This window comes from Diadema antillarum, unplaced genomic scaffold (genome assembly GCF_040938485.1).
Source record: "Diadema antillarum isolate AM-2024a unplaced genomic scaffold, OU_Dant_1.0 seq00000009_RagTag, whole genome shotgun sequence".
Classification (NCBI taxonomy): domain Eukaryota; kingdom Metazoa; phylum Echinodermata; class Echinoidea; order Diadematoida; family Diadematidae; genus Diadema; species Diadema antillarum.
In genome coordinates, this window is record NW_027271131.1 from 77,769 (window position 1) to 97,084 (window position 19,316).

General features: G+C 39.3%; 1 protein-coding gene across 1 annotated transcript in view; it reads right to left on the reverse strand.

Moving 5' to 3' along the window:
* LOC139724990 (uncharacterized) overlaps positions 1–18,611 on the reverse strand; it is a 42,619-nt gene extending 24,008 nt beyond the window's left edge. The window contains exons 1-15 of the mRNA XM_071636083.1: positions 18,593–18,611; positions 18,369–18,541; positions 17,526–17,638; positions 16,852–17,051; positions 15,414–15,701; positions 14,358–14,897; positions 12,684–12,839; positions 11,766–11,893; positions 10,425–10,587; positions 8,807–9,022; positions 7,444–7,578; positions 5,871–6,074; positions 4,370–4,567; positions 2,720–2,880; positions 1,572–1,866 (exon numbers count right to left, since the gene is read on the reverse strand). Coding sequence (XP_071492184.1) covers positions 1,572–1,866; positions 2,720–2,880; positions 4,370–4,567; positions 5,871–6,074; positions 7,444–7,578; positions 8,807–9,022; positions 10,425–10,587; positions 11,766–11,893; positions 12,684–12,839; positions 14,358–14,897; positions 15,414–15,701; positions 16,852–17,051; positions 17,526–17,638; positions 18,369–18,541; positions 18,593–18,611 — 2,989 coding nt within the window. The remainder of the gene's footprint in view (positions 1–1,571; positions 1,867–2,719; positions 2,881–4,369; positions 4,568–5,870; positions 6,075–7,443; positions 7,579–8,806; positions 9,023–10,424; positions 10,588–11,765; positions 11,894–12,683; positions 12,840–14,357; positions 14,898–15,413; positions 15,702–16,851; positions 17,052–17,525; positions 17,639–18,368; positions 18,542–18,592) is intronic.
* Positions 18,612–19,316: the final 705 nt, after the last annotated feature.

The following is a 19,316-nucleotide window of genomic DNA, read 5'->3' on the forward strand; positions in this document are numbered from 1 at the left end:
TTTTTCTGTTCATATTCAACATATGGCTCGAAGCAACAAACCATGTCTTGAATATGAAAAGAGAAAAACGGATAATGGGATAGCCTTTGTGAGAGTGACCAAGATCATGAAAACATGGTCATGTCGAAGGTTATGGACCATAAAAGATAAGAAGAAACCCTGAACACAAACCTGCAGTTGTGCAGGCTGGCCTGTTAATTTGACCACTTTCAATGACAGATCATATCCATTCAGTGAGACATTCATTGTTCTTTCACGATAATACTCAAACTTGGAAAAAGTGGAATTTGTCATTGTTGCTTTTAAGGTTCATGTGTTCAGTCATGCATGACATTTGTCAACATAATTAGGCATCAATGGAAAGAGGAAGAGTTTGTCTTTCCTCTCCACCAAAATTGTGCTCTCCATTACTGACAATTATGAAATGGTAGCCCACCGAAGTTGGATTACTTTTTTTTTTATGCACTCTACATTTCTCTTCCAGAAAGGCTTGGCATTGTTCTGAGATATTTTGACAGACCTCACTGATATTTTGACTGAATAAAATGTTTTGATACAGTCAACTCTGTGTATAAAGTCAACGGCACTTATGTTGAATATTTGGCTGAGTCAATGAAAATTGAATGTCCCAGTCTACATTCATATCCATACCCGAGTCATTTGTCTGTATACACAGTGGTCAAATATCGCTTTGAGATGATGTGTTTTCCTCAGTCCCATCAAGGTCAACTTACTTAGGGTTGACTGTAAGCTCATGCCTTGCATTAATCAACACATTCCACATTTCCACAAAAGGAAGAAATACAAGAGTCTGCAAGTTACTTAATATTTATCTATCCCAGGTAAAATATCAAAATTTCCTCATTCTGAATCATTCTAATCATTTTAACATCTTTGAATGTAAAAAAAAAAACACACATAGTGGAATTTTGTTATAAACACAGGACTGAACACTAACCTATTTTTTTTCTACAGGTCTGACCTGCCTGTTGGACCAGTCAGTACCTAGTTTTTCCATTTTTTTTTACTGGTCCATTCCTGGTAAAGTTACTGGTCTGACAGTGATTTTTACTGGTCCTAGACCATCTGATCAATGCCAATGTGCAGCGTTGTACAAAAGGACCAATAAATACTCAGCTGGAATTCACTGTAACTATGCATAACCCTTCACTGATTACAGTATTACAAAGGGCAAGATTTCTCACCATTATCCATGCAAGCTCTGTTACATAACTTACAATGAATAAACCTTACCATATCACACAACTTTATTTCCATCATATATGAAATGAAGTTACCATAAAACCAGAAGTTTTTACGTGCATGAAACCACTGCACATCTTGCGAGGAGCTAAGATTCACAAAACTAAAATGCAAGTGAAAGGTTTTTGTCTACACAATTTGTGGCAATTCGCAAAAGTATCATGCTGCGAAAAAGGGTTGCAAATATTTCTGGATTGACAGTACATAACAAGGGATGCAAACAAACGGCCACAATACACAACACAAAAAGAAGAGAAAAATGGGCATAACATGAGTACATATGAATACGGTACAAATGCAATTCTCACCATCAATATTTCCTGATGTCGTCAGCGTGCCACCCACAGAGAGGTCATCACTAAAAACCCAATTCCCCGTCACCGTGACTGCCGTGGCATCAGCGAGAACTATAGACTCGGAATAAAGCCTGTTGATGGGTACGTCGTTGATGGTCGACGTCACTTGAACATTTTCGCTGGATGTGATGGCAGGGAAAGTTTTGGCACCCCCTATCGTCTCTGTCGTGCCCTGGGTCACGAGGTCAGAGAGAGTGGTGCTGGGGCTAAATGTGTGATCTCCACCAGTCGAGATTGTGCCTTGAAACTGCAATATGGGAGCACGGAGATGAAGCAGAACTATCATTAAACTCTGAAAGCTCTAGACATGGCTTGAAGGGCAATTTCATCCTATTACAGTGTACTTCCATTATAAAGTTCTTATCAAACAGTATAGCATACACTGTATAAACATATATAGGTGATGATTCGGGGACCTCAATTTCGATTTTGCTTTAACGAGAAATGTCCTTATAACCATGTAGGAAATCAGACAACTAAAAAATATTGCAAATTGTGAACGCTTGGGGAGGAAGACAAACTTGTTTCATACACGAAATTTCAATTATTTTCATATTCCTTAAATATTTGAGCACAGACAGAAGTTTATCAGCTGAAGAAGACTCACAAAAATGTATTACTTGTATTATACAGCAAGAACAGATCTAAAGACAATTTTTTTTTCTGGAGAAAAATAAAAATTTGTAAACTTTGGTGCACATACTCAATGTAGAGCTGCTCAACACCTACATAACATAGAGCTGCCAATTTGCCTCACCATCTACTGTAAAAGTGGAAATTTTTTGTGATGTAGACATTTTTGTGCAGTTCGTGCAACCAGAAACTAATGCAAAAATAGAAGTAAGCAAATATTTTTGCTTGGCATATGTTTCAGTAGTTGATGTCTTGATTCTGTGAATTCAAACACAAGCAAAACTCATTATATCCTTTCGAGCATGAAAAAATTACTCATGCAAAAACATCCACTTTACAATAAACTTTTACCGTCATATCCCCAAACATATTCACACTGACTCTTTACACAATAAACCTGATTTCAATTGCATTGTAAGGTGTCCACTGAAGACAACCTCTGAATATTGAATGAGATGCCCCTCTACCTCCACATCACCGCTAAACTTGAGATTGCCCGTAGCAGTAATCTCCCCATCACTCAGCTTGATGGCGTTGGTGTCAAAGTCGTTGATATCCACGCCATCGACTCGCATGTCTGCCGTGAGATCACTGGAGAGGGTGACACTTCCACCGATCGTCTTGGGGCCTGAAATCAAAAGGAAACAGACAAACAAACGTACCAGAAGATGGTTGCTGGGTTACATCAGGTATCATTCTTTTAACTGATTAGCATGATTACCTACATTTGCACAGGATTGATTTCAACAAGGACAAATTCCCACTTTATAGACCGATTCGGGTTCGTTGAGGGCAGCAGACATTTCATGGCACTGGGCGCAGCCATAGTGGGTGTCTCAGCCGACCCCCCCTGCTCTCCCCCACCCCGGGCAACACGTTTATCACGCACTTGTAACAAAGGTTCGCGCACTAAGCAAGCATTCGCGCACTCAGTACAAGACGCCTATTGGCTAAAACGACCATGCATCAGTTTTTCATTCCGCGTGCGGAAGGGGGTGGGGGAGAGGGGAGGGGGGGTCGGCTGAGACACCTCGTTAATGGCGCTGTCCATGCCAAAAATACACATAGCGCGTCACAGAATTGGTCTATAGACCTACATGCATTCTGTTGTAAAACATTGTAACTTGTAAAGGCCATAACGGAGGGGGGGGGGGGGGGGGGATAGGGAAGAAAAGATGCTTCAATGGGTAATGCAATGAACCACCAAGAATTATTTCTCAACATTACTCACTACAGTCAAACTAGCTCCACTCAATAAAACAAACAAAAAACAAAAAAACAAACTAACAACTCGATTTCCACAAGAATTCATCTCCATGGTGACAACTGAAATGTCTCTAATCCTACATGGGGAAATGAAGAGGAATTGCTGTGCTCAATCAATTTATATCGTCTTCTTTCTTTGCTTTTACTATCTTTACCTGACCTGAAAAAAAAAGAATGTATCGAGACAGCATATATATGCCTACTGTGTAATGACTCTGAGTGACTTTGGTTTGATAGAATGGCATATACTGTCCCAAAAGAGATTGAGCTCTATTGTAGCTTTACGATCGGTATAAACATACACATGAGATATACTGTACATGTATGTCCCAAAAGGAATTACAATGGGACCGTCTGCAATGATAACTTTAGAAACAGTGAATCAATCCATATACAATTTCAGGGTATGAAACTATAATTTATTCCCCACATCTTACAGAAAAATTTATCTGATTCGCTTCAGCGGTCATAGGGAAGTGAGGATCTTTGTATAGCATGTGAGGAATCCCTTCCATTCACGTTCTGTCCATTGTGTTCACATATCAATATGCAGTTGCAAGAGCATCCAAGTGCTTAACATGGAAAAACCAGACCCATGACATGCTTTACAACAATCCACATTTCGCCATGTTCACTTAACCAAACTGAATGGGGTTTTCTGCCAAATGTAGGTAGGATATTATATCTTAGGACACTGAAATAGCATTCAGACAGTTTAATCATATTGAAAGTTATCAATGCGGAAATCCAGATCTAATTTTGGGGGACATACCGTATAGGTATCATTATCCATATTTGGGTACAAGATAATCAGACTGGAGAATAAGGGCTGGAACGTGGCTATTACTCACCTGTGATGGTCTGGTCACGGGTCAGGTAGACCGACTTGGCGTCCAAATCAGAGAGGTCGATGCCATCCACGAGGCCTTCCACGACAACGTCATCGAGGACACTGATGTCGGCATTGAAGGTGATCCTCCCTGTCACCCTCTGGTGGTTCTTGGAGGTTGGGGCGGCGGTGAGGAGGAGGTCCAGGGTCTCGTAGGCGACTAGGGGGGAGTGAGAGAGGAAAAGGGTTGAAACATTGGGTTAGAACAGAGTGTAGGAAGCGGGAGGGGGAGGGGGAGGGGAACAGAGGAGAGAAATAATGAGAAGTGATGAAAGGGATATGGTGTATTACACACAGAGACTCCAACCCAAAGCACCTTCTCATCTGGAGATTCTCCCGCCCGAAACCCCTAGCAAATGGGAGACTCCAAGTTGATGTGTACAAAGCGCGAAGTTCCTAGATTTCTAGATGCTCTCTAATGCTATCTAAGGCTTATTTTTTCAACATACGATAGCAATAAGTAAGAAATCCTTTCCAACTGGAGACACAGAGCCAGGGTGGGAGAAATTAAATCTCAAGCGGGAGAACGGGAGATTTTGCAAAAATGGGTTTTTGGCGGGAGATCTCCCGTCGAAAACAGGAGAGTTGGAGTCTCTGTACACAGAGAGAATTAAGAAAAAGGGAGTGAACACAGAGGGAAATGGTGGAGGAAACAAGTACAAGAGGAAATTACAATAGAGATTAAGAGAAGAGAGGAAGAAGAGAAGGGGGGGAGGGGCATTAAGAAAGCAGGAGATGCAGAGGGAGAGGAGGAGATAAAATTATGAGACAGGAAAGAAGAAAACAGAGCAGGATGGAGAGAAAAAAGAGGGAGAGCAAGAGAAATAGGTGAAGAGAAAAATACGATAGGGAGGAAGAGTGGGAAAAGGGAATGAAAAAACTGAGAGAGAGAGATAATTATAAGATAGGAAGAACAAAAGAGACAGGTGAGGGGGGAAGGAGTGAAAAAAAAGAGGGAGAGCAAGAGAAATAGGTGAACAGAAAATTATGATAGGGAGGAAGAGGTGGAAGAGGGAGGGAAGAAACAGAGAGAGAGAGATAATTATAAGATAGGAAGAACAAAAGAGACAGGTGAGGGGGGAAGGAGTGAAAAAAAGAGGGAGAGAGGGAGGAGGGATAACTATGAGATGAGAAGAACAAAAGAGAGAGGGGGCTGAGAGAGGGAGAGAGAAGAGGGAAGGAAAATCTCTCAGCTTGTTTACTTAGCTCCTTGATATCTGGAGTGCAGTACTGACATTTCTCGAGAGCAGACTTGAACCGTGAAATGTGTCCACTTCAAGAACTAGTTAGTGTGAACAAGGTTCTTGATAACTTGATGTCTTCATAAGCATCAAACCAATTGAAGGCTCTTCCGAAGACAAATGGGGAAAAAAAGTGAGAAAGATAGTTAAGCAATATCCCTAGCTCAGGACTGACTAGAAGCATAGCTGCTTGTTTTTTTACATCATTTCTTGGCTACTCACCAGGGGCCTTGACGTTGTTGATGCAGTAACCAATGCAGAGGTCTGCCACCGTCACATCCACATTAAAGCCAATTGATCCCACCACAGACACCGGCGTAGCGCTGTCTATCAGGACAACGTTGTCAGGAATTTCTATGTGGTCCACCTCCCCTTCAACGGTTATACTGCTCCCAAAGGTCAGGAGACTGCTGAAGGTGTATTCAGCTGGGTGAAAGGACATTAACAACACAGTTACCGGTATAGCTCTGCATTAAATAATCTCCTGATTCACAGAAACATTTCAGATGATTCTTCAAGAAAATATGAGCAAGTTCATCTCAGAAATGGTCTCCTGTAACAATTTCAGAGCAATACAATTTCTTTTTTAAGACTGAAAAAAAATTCTATGATGAAACCGAAGTTGTTGAATTTGCTGCACAAGCTCAATTTGATTAACGAAGCAAGCATTGCATAGCTTAATAAGATAAAATCTGTCCAACTCAAGTTTGCAAGAAAATATTTTCCAGTTGGGTAGAGTGAGCTCCTACTCTTTGTCAAATTGTGCATTTCTTGGGAAAATTAGTAAGGCAATTATGTGACAGCTGAAGAGTATTGTAAGAGTTCGATGCATTGCTGCAAAGCTGACTCAATCTAAGCCTGATATTTCCAAGATGCAAGAATAAAAATTCTACCTTAGCTCTCATTTCCAAACTTGGAAAATAAATCCATGTGTTCATCTTTTATGGATGTATGTTAATTTCCAATTGTTCTAAAGCTCTCCTTCAACTCACAAGTCTGATATTATCTGCTGTCAGCACTGGACAACAACGGAAGACAAATAATTGTTACATTTTTCCCTTCTTTTTCTTAATAAGTATTGGAGTGAGTGCTTTAATTGATCAGAAATGACACTTACATTCATCTATGCTTGGTACACACCCCCCCCCCAAAAAAAAAAAAATATATATATATATATTTTGCACTAAATTACCCCGGTAGCACATCAACAATAACCAACCAGCAAAAACCATTCGACTTATTATTGTGGTAGTTAAAGGGATGGTACATTATTGGTGGAGATGAGAATTGGGCTTTCAACTTTTTGCGAGATACCAAGAAAACACTTATGAAATAGTACAAAGCATACAATTTTAAGAGGAATTCCAAGTTTATTTGATGAAAATTTGGTTTGGAATGACTGAAACATCCAAAAACAAAGTAAAACAAAGCGATTGCAATAAAAGGTGGGGCCCACACTTCATTAGTTTGTTTTGGATATCTCAGCCATTTCAAAACCAATTTTCATCAAATAAATGTTGAATTCCTCATGGAATTACATGCTCTTCCATATTTCATAAGAAGTTTCTCATCATCTCACAAAAAAAAAAAAAACTGTTAGAAACCTGAAATACGGTCTCAACCAAAACTATACGGTCCCTTTAATGTGAGTTGTAATTACTGCAAAGCACACTATGAAAGAGGTGCTGGTCATCTAGTTTCCTTCGAACAAAGAATTCAAAAAGAAAAAAAGAATCCACACAAATGGATGTAGACCTTTGAGTTACCATGGCAACCACATAACCATCATCATTACCTGACACGTCCTGCTCCACCGAGATCCGCAAGAGGTTCGCATCCAGGGTTTCTATGTCCACTCCATCAACAGTGCTGCCCTCAGTTACACTCAACCCTGAAACCATGGTAACCCCTCCACTAAAGGTCATGGCCCCTAAACATGCAAAACCAAACAACATAAAACAAAATAAAATAAAATAAATCATTGAAATTGACTGAAAGAGAAGGTAAAGCTCATACCCTACTGAGCAGTTTCCATGTCCTACAGATCGAGTGATTAACTGAGGATGATTAAAGTTAGGAATTATTAAGGGTAGCAAGCACTGAGGCAGAGCACTGGGAGGTGAGTTGTGAAAAGGGATTGGCTTAATTGGAACTTAAATGAATTGAACTCCGCAGAATCAGGACATACCAGGTCCAGAAACATATGTGACCCACCTCAAAACGAACATAAAGTCGCACACACTGATTTTGCGTGAGGACTGAAAATAAGTGAAATGGGTCAACCTAGCCAAGCTTGACTTTTTCATATTTTCTGAAAGAGCAGGTCTTCTTTTACATTCTGCTAAAACTAGGTATCATAAAACGGGCAGGAAAGTTTGTTTTTTAGCAGTTTATCTCGAACATTTTTGGTAGAATAGTGAGATTAGGTGTGTCTTTAGAATCCCTTTTTCATTTCTGAAAAAACCTTGTCCACACTCTTCACTTTCAACTCTAATAACTTTTGAAAGGATAGTGCTACTGCTTTGAAAGTTGGCAAGAATTATGGACAGAATGTGTTAATGAGGCATGCTTAAATTCAGTTTAATCTGATAATTCCTTCATTGTTGTTACTCTGGTGGTTTACTTCCTGTTTCTTGTCGCACAGCCAGCACGGTTTGGTAAAGATTAAGCGCTTGAATAGACACTGTACTTCAGAGCCTCTTTTCTCAGTTCACACTTTTCCTGAGTTTGTGCTTTCTTTCCAATATTTAGATAGGTTAGGAGAGTCCATTTGATTTGAGTTATACATCATTTTAAAGCTTAAAGTCTGCTCTTTCAGAATATGGTCTTAACTAAAAAATCATGTCTGGCGACTTTTTGTTTGTTTTGAGGTGCAGGGTCACATATGGAATACAAAACTATCCACATGCTTTAATTTTCGCACTGGTTTCTGGATGCGCGAAATGCGCAAAAAATTTCAACAGCACAAAAATTTCCACTTTTACAGTAAAACGAAAGATAGATAGATGGACAGATGGACAGATGAACAAATAGAGTGATGATAGACATCCAATAATGCGTTTATGACTATGCATACGGTATGCATCCATTGTACACTTAATGACATTTCATATGTTCTCTAAATCCACACAGACGCAAGTCCGCGCGCATCTTCATACCTAAGATATCGTGATCGCCGTCCAAATACACAGCTTCATCCTTCAGCACAGAGAGGTCAACACCATCCACCAGGCCACTGACCGCTACGTCTTCGTTGGCGGTCAGTGTAGCAGCAAACGTGTAGGACCCAGTCACGGTCTGACTCAACGTGGGTCGGAAGACACTGGTCGTTGTCAAGGAAATCGTATCAACTGTGCCAGTTACATCAAAGTTTCCTGAATATAGACATATGAGTAAATATTTTTGTACCATGTCCGCACGTATGATTAATATAATTTCCTCTACAGATTTCGAATAAAACTGAAGATGAAAGTTTGGCTACACTGGAACATCGCAAAATGAGTGTCATATTTGATACATGATTATATCTACAAATTCCCTGTATGTAGGACTTATGGGGCTGCTAGGGTTATCTAGGGTTATCGTGAGGGTCCCATATCATACAAGCTTTGCTTCTTAGTGGGACCCTCCATTTCCGTCCCCATCCTTGGTTCACTTGTATTATATGCTTTATGTATACATGTATATCAAAAAAGATATAATTGCATTTTTTTTCATCTGTTACTAATTTTCATATGTACTTTGTTAAAACACATTCTGCAATTATTACAAATATCCTTTGCATATACATTGTATATAATTTCTTTATTTATTTGCTGGAAGTGAAAATAAATTTGAATCTTGAGTCTTAGGGTTGGTATTTCTGCAAAGGAGTTTATGTCTGTTTTGCCTGTGTAGCTTTGTTTGTCTGTTTGTTTGCAAAATAATTCAATAAAGTTCTGAATGGGTTTGGATAAGATTTTCGGAAAAAGTTGATAATCACACAAGGAAAAGATGACTAAATTTTGGTAGCAATCCCGATCATTACACCTATATGGATCTCAGATTTCTAATTTCCTTTTTTATTTTTTGAAGGATTGTGATCGTTTGCCATTGTGAAATCACAATATGGGTGAAAATGAGCTGCTTGGTGAAGGTCTGCAATCTTTGAGTTCCTTTCTAGTCTAATCAATCAACTTCACATCAAAATGCCTGTTCAGCTAGATATCATTCTATGGCAAATCACTAAAATGTAATAATGTTTAATAAAAAGCACTGGTCTCTAAAAAAATGTGCAGTCTTACACTCTAAAACCATAAACATAAGTGTTGCACCCAAATCAGAGGACAGGTGACACAATGGAAAGACATTAGATAAAAGATAAAGAAATAATCACACACTGAATGAATCATTATTATTAGCATAAGTAGTCCTTTTTTGATCATTAACCTATTTTTTGCCCTATAGAAAACTCACACTTAAATGTCCCTCCAGTCCTATTTTTGTTTGTTTTTACTTCTATAGAAGCCAAGTGGATCCCACTACCGTATCCGGGCAATTACCCCCAGGGGGCAATTAACCCCTGGCTAAATACTGATTAGTGGTAAGGAGTAAAGATTAGGGTTAGGGGTGGGTATAGGGTTAGGAGTTTGGGTAGGGTTAGTATTAGGTTCAGGATTAGGATTAGGATTAGAGCCAGGGGAAGGGTCCGGGGTAATTGGACAGGGGGTAATTGCCTAAACCCCCCAATATGATAATCATCATCAGCATTGCTTTGGATAATTTTACGTGTCATACCATTTGCTGTGAGAGCACCAGAGAACGTCTTCACACCGGTGATGGAGTGGTCACCGGACAAAGTGACCACATTGGACATGGCCACTCCATCCAGGAGACCGGACACACTGAGGTCCCCATTCACCTCGATCCCGCCACTGACCTCAAAGGTGATGCTGAAAACCTTGAGAAATGAAAAACAAGAGATTGCTTGTCCAAGCCTGACCATAGTTTCACACATGTTGTACACAAAAACTTCATTTTACAGTCAAACCTGTCCATAGCGGCCACCCGAGGGAGATGAAAAAGTGGCCATTATAGACAGGTGGCCATTATAGACAGGTGGCCGTTATAGACAGGTGGCTGCTATAGACCATGTTCCTTAACATGCTTTTTCTCATGGAGGAAATTGTTTTTAGTAGTTGTATACAGCAGGTGGTCACTGTAGACAGGTGGTTGCCATGACAGGTTGACTGTATATGAAAAGTGCAGATTCCCTCCACTTGTTACTGGTATGTGCTAAGGGGTAATATCATTTTCCTGCTTTCTGAAAGAGGTATATCAAGTGCTCTTTCACTATGCTAAAACAATCAAAATATATAGAGTTCTCTTTGTTTTAATTACATTGTTCTTATACTGTGACATCACAATCTACCGGACCCTTCTTATCTAGCTATGACAGCACATGGATTTAGCAAAATATAAAAAACCTCAGACTTCACTGATGTGTACAACCAGCACTTTAATATTCCTGAATTCACTCATTCAACACACACTGATACAACACACACATTTGGGGTAAATCCCTCTTCACCCAAATGTAAATGCACAAATGCATTTGTAAACAATAACAGCAGAAATCTACATATTTTTTGAAGGTACAGAATGACAGGTGACAGAGCGAACTTGCACTTGAGTCAAAATTTTTTTGGGAAGTACTACATTTTTCTGGATGCCAATGTTACAGTATATACTTTAAAAGGAGGGAAAACTTCTAGAAGGAATTTATCATGCTGATATCATTTCAAAGCAGCTGTTATACAGGAGAGGATCCAAGAATTCCATACAGAGGGGGCACCTTCACAAAATTAAAGGGTTAGTAATCATCTTTCTGTTGCCTACAAGGTAAACATTTCCTGTCAGAAAGCCACACGATACAGTTGGGAAAGAGTACATATTTTTATAAACTCAAAAGGGTATTCTTAAGGGAAATTGTGATATACTACAATTTCCAAAATTGTACATAAAATTATCGTACTTTCATAAGAGTCTAGTCAAATAAGTAAATGGTAATTTAAAGTGATGAATTCTGTCTTGATGGAAAACATGAACTTAAAGAGAAAATTATAAGACTTCAAATACCTCATTTTCTGTTGTGTCTATGTATGTATTCTGGAGAGTCACCACATTCACTGTGTTGACGGTAGTACAGGTCAGTGTGGTCGCAGACACATCACCGTCAGCAGCAAAAGTGCTGAATGTTTTTGCGCCTGTGTGTAAAAAGATGAGCAGGAGGAGGAACAGGCAAGATGCGAATAGCCCAAACTTGATACAGTCTTGATCCTCTTTGAGGACTACAAATGACCGGCATACACAATTAACACAAACTCAATTTATTCATAATATCGAGAATAGTGATACTTGACAATGTAATTGTAAATTTGCGTTTGTTTTGTATTATAGGTTGATCTCATTGTGCAATAATTAAGATGACTAAGCTTGATTGTTTTTGTTGTTCAATGTATTTTTGTGTCTTGTGTGTATTTTTAATGTATTAAAGGTCCTTTAATTTGTCAACAATGTTTGTAATTCAATCTGTGGGCTGCGATGGATATTGATCAATAAAACACCTTTTCAATTCAATTCAATTCATTTCAGCTCAATTCAATTCAATTCAATTCAATTCAATTCAATTCAGTTCAATTCAATTCAATTCAATTCAATTCAATTCAATTCAGTTCAATTCAACTCAATTCAGTTCAATCCATTCAATACAATTCAATTCAATTCAATTCAATTAAGGGATTTCAAACATACACAACCTGCATGCTATACTAAGATATGGCAAGAAAACGAAAGTGAGAGGCAACCAATAAATACAAAGTGCAAAACAATTCAAAATTCAAAATTTGACAATTTTCTGTCTGTTATAGGTGCAATATTCAGTATTCAGTATGCATTCACTCCATTCACAGGGGGAAAAAAAAACACTTTGAGCTATAATGAAAGTGATGGAGATTTCTAAACCCTATAAACCTTCAGGGTCTCAATTGTTCGTACCTGCCACTGTTTGGGGGTCAGAGGTCAGGAGCATGGTGTCTGGGAGTTCTGTTTCCATGGTACCCAGCCCTGCAGAGTTGCTGTCTCTGATTCCAATTATTCTGGCCAGCTGAGCCTCTTCGTCTTTGGTTAAAACAGCGCCTTTTTTTATCTTAACTATCAGATTCCAAGGCGAGAAATAACACATAAGATGCCATAAACAAGTGAGACAAAGTAATTCATTTATAAGCATACTATTCTCACTGATTATCTCTGATTTAGGCTGCAAATGTAGAAAATCCTATGAATGAAGGATGTCAGTTTGTTTATTTTTTTAATTCCCTTGATTTCAATGGAGGTTTATGCTGGATGATAAGTGCAAGATACAGCTCAACTTTCCAGTCTTCATAAATAAAACAGAAGATATGTGCATAAAGGAAACATATAGGCCTATAGGCACATGTATGGATACAAACAGAAATACACAAAGGGACACAGCATCTCTTCTGAATATCACAGGACAAAATACTAATAACAAAGGGCCGGATGCATAAAAACTAGCAATTGCTCGTGCTAGCCTTTTGCCTGAATCCATGCAATGCATAAAAACAAGCAATTGCTTGCCAGCAAAAGCTTTTGCTAGCAAGCACAAGCAATTGCTTACAGACCAAGCATTTGCTTAAAAAATGGCATGCATAAAACAGACCTTTTGCTTGTTCTTGCTAGCAATTGCTTACGACTTTCAAAGCTCTGTAAAATGAGCTTGAGACTTTGCTTATTCTCTTTTAAGTATCAGTTTCATATTCATAAAAGAAAGACCAAATTTGTACAGGAGTGTTATAAATCTACAAGAAAATCCCCTTATGTAGTGCATGAAACATTCTCCTTTCAACAACGGGAATGTCCAGTGGTTAGCACGCAAAATGTGATAAGAAACAGGTAGAATGTCTGACATCTGTGGAGAGCAAGGAGACCTCTCTCCATAAGCAACCTGGCAGATCCGGGCTACTATAACCAGTGATGGGAATCAGCCAGTACATGAGTGTGTGCATCTGAGTGTGTGCATTTATGAGTGTCATTTCATAGCTCTTTTGCAATGTCAGGAATGATTTCGCACACACACGCCTTTTCAAATACACGCTTTCACACTTGCCTTTGTTCTTGTGTTTGCATAGGCAGTGACATCCCACTTGTCGAGAATGCAAGCAATTGCTTGTGCGGGACAAGCAAAGTTTATGCATATGGATTTAAGCAATTGCTTGAGCTAGACCTTTTACTAGACGAGCTTGTGCTTGTGCTTAAAGCAATTGCTTACATGCAATGTTCAAGAGAACGGATGAAGTAGAACAAACTGAGAAGAAAATGTAATTTCAATCAGTATAAGGAAGATGTTAGATACACAAACAGATTTGGGTAAGCATGTTTAAAAGTACTTAACTCAAAGACAATGTTTTGGAACAAAAGATCAGTATATCATTCTATCCACAGTGATGATCTTAAGTGACCAGTGGAACATTTTTTTCTCCACCAAAATCACTCCATGGCTTGAAGGGTTAACAGTCTGCATTCTTTAATATTTGCGTTGAAAATACAATACGATCATCATTAACAATTTTGAAGAAAACTCCTCACAAACAACTCAATCATCACAAACAAATAAGAACAATGTTATGAAAAAGGCATTATTGGACTCACTGTCATTAATGACGATGTCTTTGGCAGATATGTTTCCAAGGAACGACGCATTGCCCGAGTATTCAAACTCCCCAAGATCTTTGAAGATGACGTCTGGAACTTGCTTCTCAATGGTGACGTGCTTGGTAACGATGGTTTTATATTGCTCCTGCTGCGTCTGGCACTGAGATACCGCCTCGTCTTCAAACTCCGACTCGAGATTCAGAGGCTGAAAGGTCAGCTTGAAGTAGTTCGACGTACTCCCATCATACTCCGCATGACTGGCGATCAGGAAGTCTGCCACATTGCCAGAAAAATGGGACGAGACTGCATTGACCGGCATGGCAATCTCGTCCCAATCCATCTGCACACGGGACAACTGAAAGCGCCAGCCATCGTACTCGTACACGGTGACGTTGGTTGCCGAGTAGATGACCAGACTGACGAGATTCTTCTCGTCCTTGATGGTCTCCCATCCAACAATGTCGGTCACTTCCAGACACTGGAATGGCACAAAACGGTCACTGTTGTACTTGTAGATGATGGACTTGGGTGGCTGATCTACAAAGAAAAAATAAAATCTACATTTAAACTATCTCAAAGCCTGAAGTACAGTTTCATTCTCGAAAGTGTCAAATGGCCTTTTAGATATAGTCAGTACAGAAAGTTTGATCTAGTAGTTCCCACAAGGTGCACTGAAGAAGCTGAAAATGTAAAAAGTTTACATTCAACGGATGATAGACAATGAATGATCGTAATAGCTTGTCTCAAGTGAGCTATAGATTTACGTGGCACATTGCGTATACGACATCCAACACTAAATGCACTCTTACATGCTTATGTGCAAGGTACGCCTACTTTGTGCTTGTTATAGTCCATAGACTAATTTTCAACCATGAATTTAATTTGAACTACTTTTGTGAATGCAGTCCATATCATCAAGGAAAAGTAGGCAGGGACACTCAAGATCCGTGTATCAATGGACAGACTGACAAGTACTAGTAAACATTAGGCAGAGGCTCAGCTGGGCTAGCTATAGCACAAGTGTAGACACATATATGGCAGCATCCAACCTACCTTCATGATCATTGTATGTGTTGGCGACCAGCAGAAACGACTCAGTGTCCATACCAGTACCAAATGTAAAGACAGCCATGTTGATGGCTCCGTACGTCGTCAGCTCCTGGAACGTCTCAAACTTGTGGAGGTGGAGGTTGTAGAGGAGGATCTCGGATGACGTGATGGGGTTATCAGAGCTGTCGGCGTAGCTGGCCAGTCCGAGAAATACCCGGCTGAATATACAGAAAGGCAGGACTCGCTTCAGGTTGGGCTTCGGGAAGATGGCAAATTCATCCATGTGGCCTCCTGCAAAGAGGAATTTTCAAAAATAAAAAATAAAAAATCAGCTACCATGCTAAAATGGTCAGAGACTCAAGCATTATCTATTTTTCTAGCAAAACAAAAATGTCACTATTCCTTCATGAAATATACACTTTGCAATTCCCTTCATAAAACATTCAACATTAATCTTGTTCTTGTGTCTCCTTGTTTAACATACTAACAGCCAACTGTAACAGAAAACAATCAAAAGCAAGGTACCCCTCAAAGAAAACACTACAATCACAATGAATGAAACAAGTCTAGTTCAAGAAAAATAAAAAGTAATGAATGAAACTGGACAGATTTAAACAAAATCATTAAAATTTATGATCCACTCAATTTCTCTTGGTCATGTTCATACTCATTCATCCTTCCCCTCTACATCAAGAAAGATAAAGTTGTCCACTTCTTCTTCACTGATTGTGCAAAAATCCCATTTACTGTCCTAGTATAGATTCTTAAAAGCCAAATAATATTTCATAACGATATTTATCACTATTGCATGCCCTAATAATTTTGGTCACCACAGCTGACTAGGCTGCATTTATAGTGACAGCAGATATTGTGACTTGAAATGATTGCAATTCTCGCTGTCGCATAATTATAACTTTACGAACTCAAACAGCGGCGGCACTATTTAATTTCTGTAACCATGTGTTGACAACACTGTGCCAGTGCACAGGTCAAGCTTTATTGATTGTACACAAAAACATGAAGCAGTATCTCTATCTCCAAACTACTATAGTTTTGTAGATTTTCTCAGAAATTGTTGCATGTTGGGAAAAGATATATGAAGTTAAGCTCTGAAAATGCATTTTCATTGGAAAGTGACAGATGTTTTAGTCATGATAAAAGGGAAAAATTAGATGCAATTATCACATGATACGCCCTGTCCATGCTTGCTGCACAGTAACTGTACAATATCGGAAGTGCACAAGTCAACAACGAAAGTGTGACCCTGCTTGACCTTCACGTGTTGTAGTGGGTGCGTAAGATCACCTCATTCATTTGCATGTAGCGTACTGCCAGCATACGAACCCAACCACTAGTGATAAAATGTTTACAACATGTACATACCATAGGGAGAATTCTCACTACGAAAATGAAATGGGCTCCTGGCATGCACGGCTCATACCTTTCCACTCATACATGACTGCTGCCTCCGAAACAACGTCTGTGTGGACTTTCTCACTGGCGACAATGAATTGTGTGTCCCCGGCGAAAATGGTGTCGATGGTTTGTGGCTCCGAAGCGGCAACCCGCTGCATCGGGAGGAATTCCTGGGAGCCCACATCTTGGTCAATGGTCCACAAGTAGACAAAGAGTCCTTCCGTACTCGCAATGACTCCTACGCATATCAAGGCAAAGAATGAGCAGTTTAGTCACATATTTGTATGGAGCATACCCTGCTTCATATACTGAATGTGCTGAATATGGATTCTATTGCCTTAATTTTTCAATTTCGATGATGTCAATGAAGCAGTCCTTTTCAAGTGGCGGCTAGATAAAAGTCCATACAAGGAAATAACAGTCACTCAGCCCAAAGAGCTTTTCCCCAGTGTTGGAGAGGAGAAAAATCTCTTTGGGAAGAGCAAGATAATCGGTGGAAAGTAGCTGCTTGGCGGAGGTCTGCGCTCTCAGAGTGCTTTTCTAGTTATATTTGTTTGTTCATAAATTGTTTCCAAGCATCTGTTTCCCCAAAATTTTCACTGATCTCCTTCTCTGATTTTTCTGTTTTCATACAAAGTAACATAATATCAGCATGGAATTTCCATGTACTTAGAGTAAAATCGATCACTAGTCCCAAACATACCATCACCAAATTGAGCCACAAGGACATAGTAGATCCCATCGTAGACAAAGTAGCTGACATCAGTCACCCCTGGAGCAGACTGGGAAAGAACCAGCTCTGGGAGATCGGTCTTCATTAGAGAAAGATGAGAAGACGAAAGAAATACTGTAAAAGTGTTTATTTTCGCGCGACTAATTTTTCGCGGTTTGCTGGGTCAGAAGAGTTTCGCTTGTTTTTAATTCCGCGGAATCAAGACATCACGCACAGGAACGTATGGCAAGTAAAAATATTCGCGTGTTTTTATTTTCGCGCTAGGTTCTGGTTGCGCGAAATGCGCGAAAATTTCAACACCGCGAAAATTTCCACTTTTACAGTATGAATGAAAGTGCTATTAGAGAATATAAGCAAATGTGGTTTCATTCTGGGTGGCAAAGTGCTTTGATAATGTTTTGACATTCTTAAAGGGGGGGGGGGTGGGGTTGGGCATCAATGAAGCACCTCCTTCTTGAAGAGGGTCAATTGCGGTATGTCCAAAGAAAAACAGAATAATCCAAATGTACTCACTTCAGCATGTATTGCACACTTTCAGATTTTGACATTTTGGAGTAATTCTATGACAAATCCTTTGAAGCAACTATTTCAGATTTTAAAAAAAGAAGAAGAAGAAGAAATCGAAAGTTTCCTTACTTTTCTACACCTGTTTCATCTATAGGAACTCGACAGTCTTTGGAAGAAAGATGACTGAAAATTGACAACTGACACAGGTACATTGTAATTCACTAAACATGAAATACATGTACACATTTTTTTTTTTTTTTTTGGGGGGGGGGGGGCAGTGACACACATACTAGTATACTTACCACTGGGTTGTACTTGAAGACCTTCACTGTATCACAGTAGTCAGGACTGAGTGTATCAGAAGCATGTGTGATAAGGATGTAGAAGTCTTCCCCATAGTATAGAGACTCAATATCATTTGGGTAGTCTGCAGGAATCGAGAGCACCGTCTCAACTGATCCAAGCTCAAAGAAATCTGCATGGAAATAGAATGGCAAATACAGGCCTCACTCTTCTTTACATGTACCACATCCAGAGCCACCCATTTTTGTTGCTGTGTTTCTATATTTCATCTCAGGATAGTTCCCCCCCCCCCCCCTTAAACATTGATTAGTGATAGTGTTTGAGTAAAGATTAGCATTAGGTTGAGGATTAGAATTTTGTGTAGGGTTAGGATAAGGTTCAGGATTAGGATTAGGGTTAGGGTTAGGGGAAGGGTCTGGGATAATTGTCCAGAGGTAATTATCCCAGAATTGTCTGGGGTAATTATCCCAGGACCCATTCAACATCAGATGTAGCAGACAATACAACAGAGGGTATTGAAATTACATCATGCATGCAATGACACTTTTCTCCCGTGCAGTGGTTTAAAAGATCTTCTACATTCCAGTTTGTCTTGTCAATAAAAAGAAAAGATGGATTCAGTATTCAGTGTGGTAAACTCAAAGACAACAGTAGTCAAAACATGATATGAGTGATAGGACTGTAGGGGATATCCCCTCTCACATTTTGTGGGAGCTAATATTGTATTTTTAGAATTGAATTGAGTGATCTGGTACACACTTTGGCAATATATTTGCATTTTTTTAGTTAAAAGAGGAAACTAAGAAAAACAAATATTCAGAAACAACGTGAATGGCTAAATAGTGGTACATGTATTTTCACTTCTCGATTTGCAATCTATATGGGCAATTCCATGGGGTTGGGACTGAAATTGTGACATACAAGTTGAAAATTCAAGTTGGGTAAAT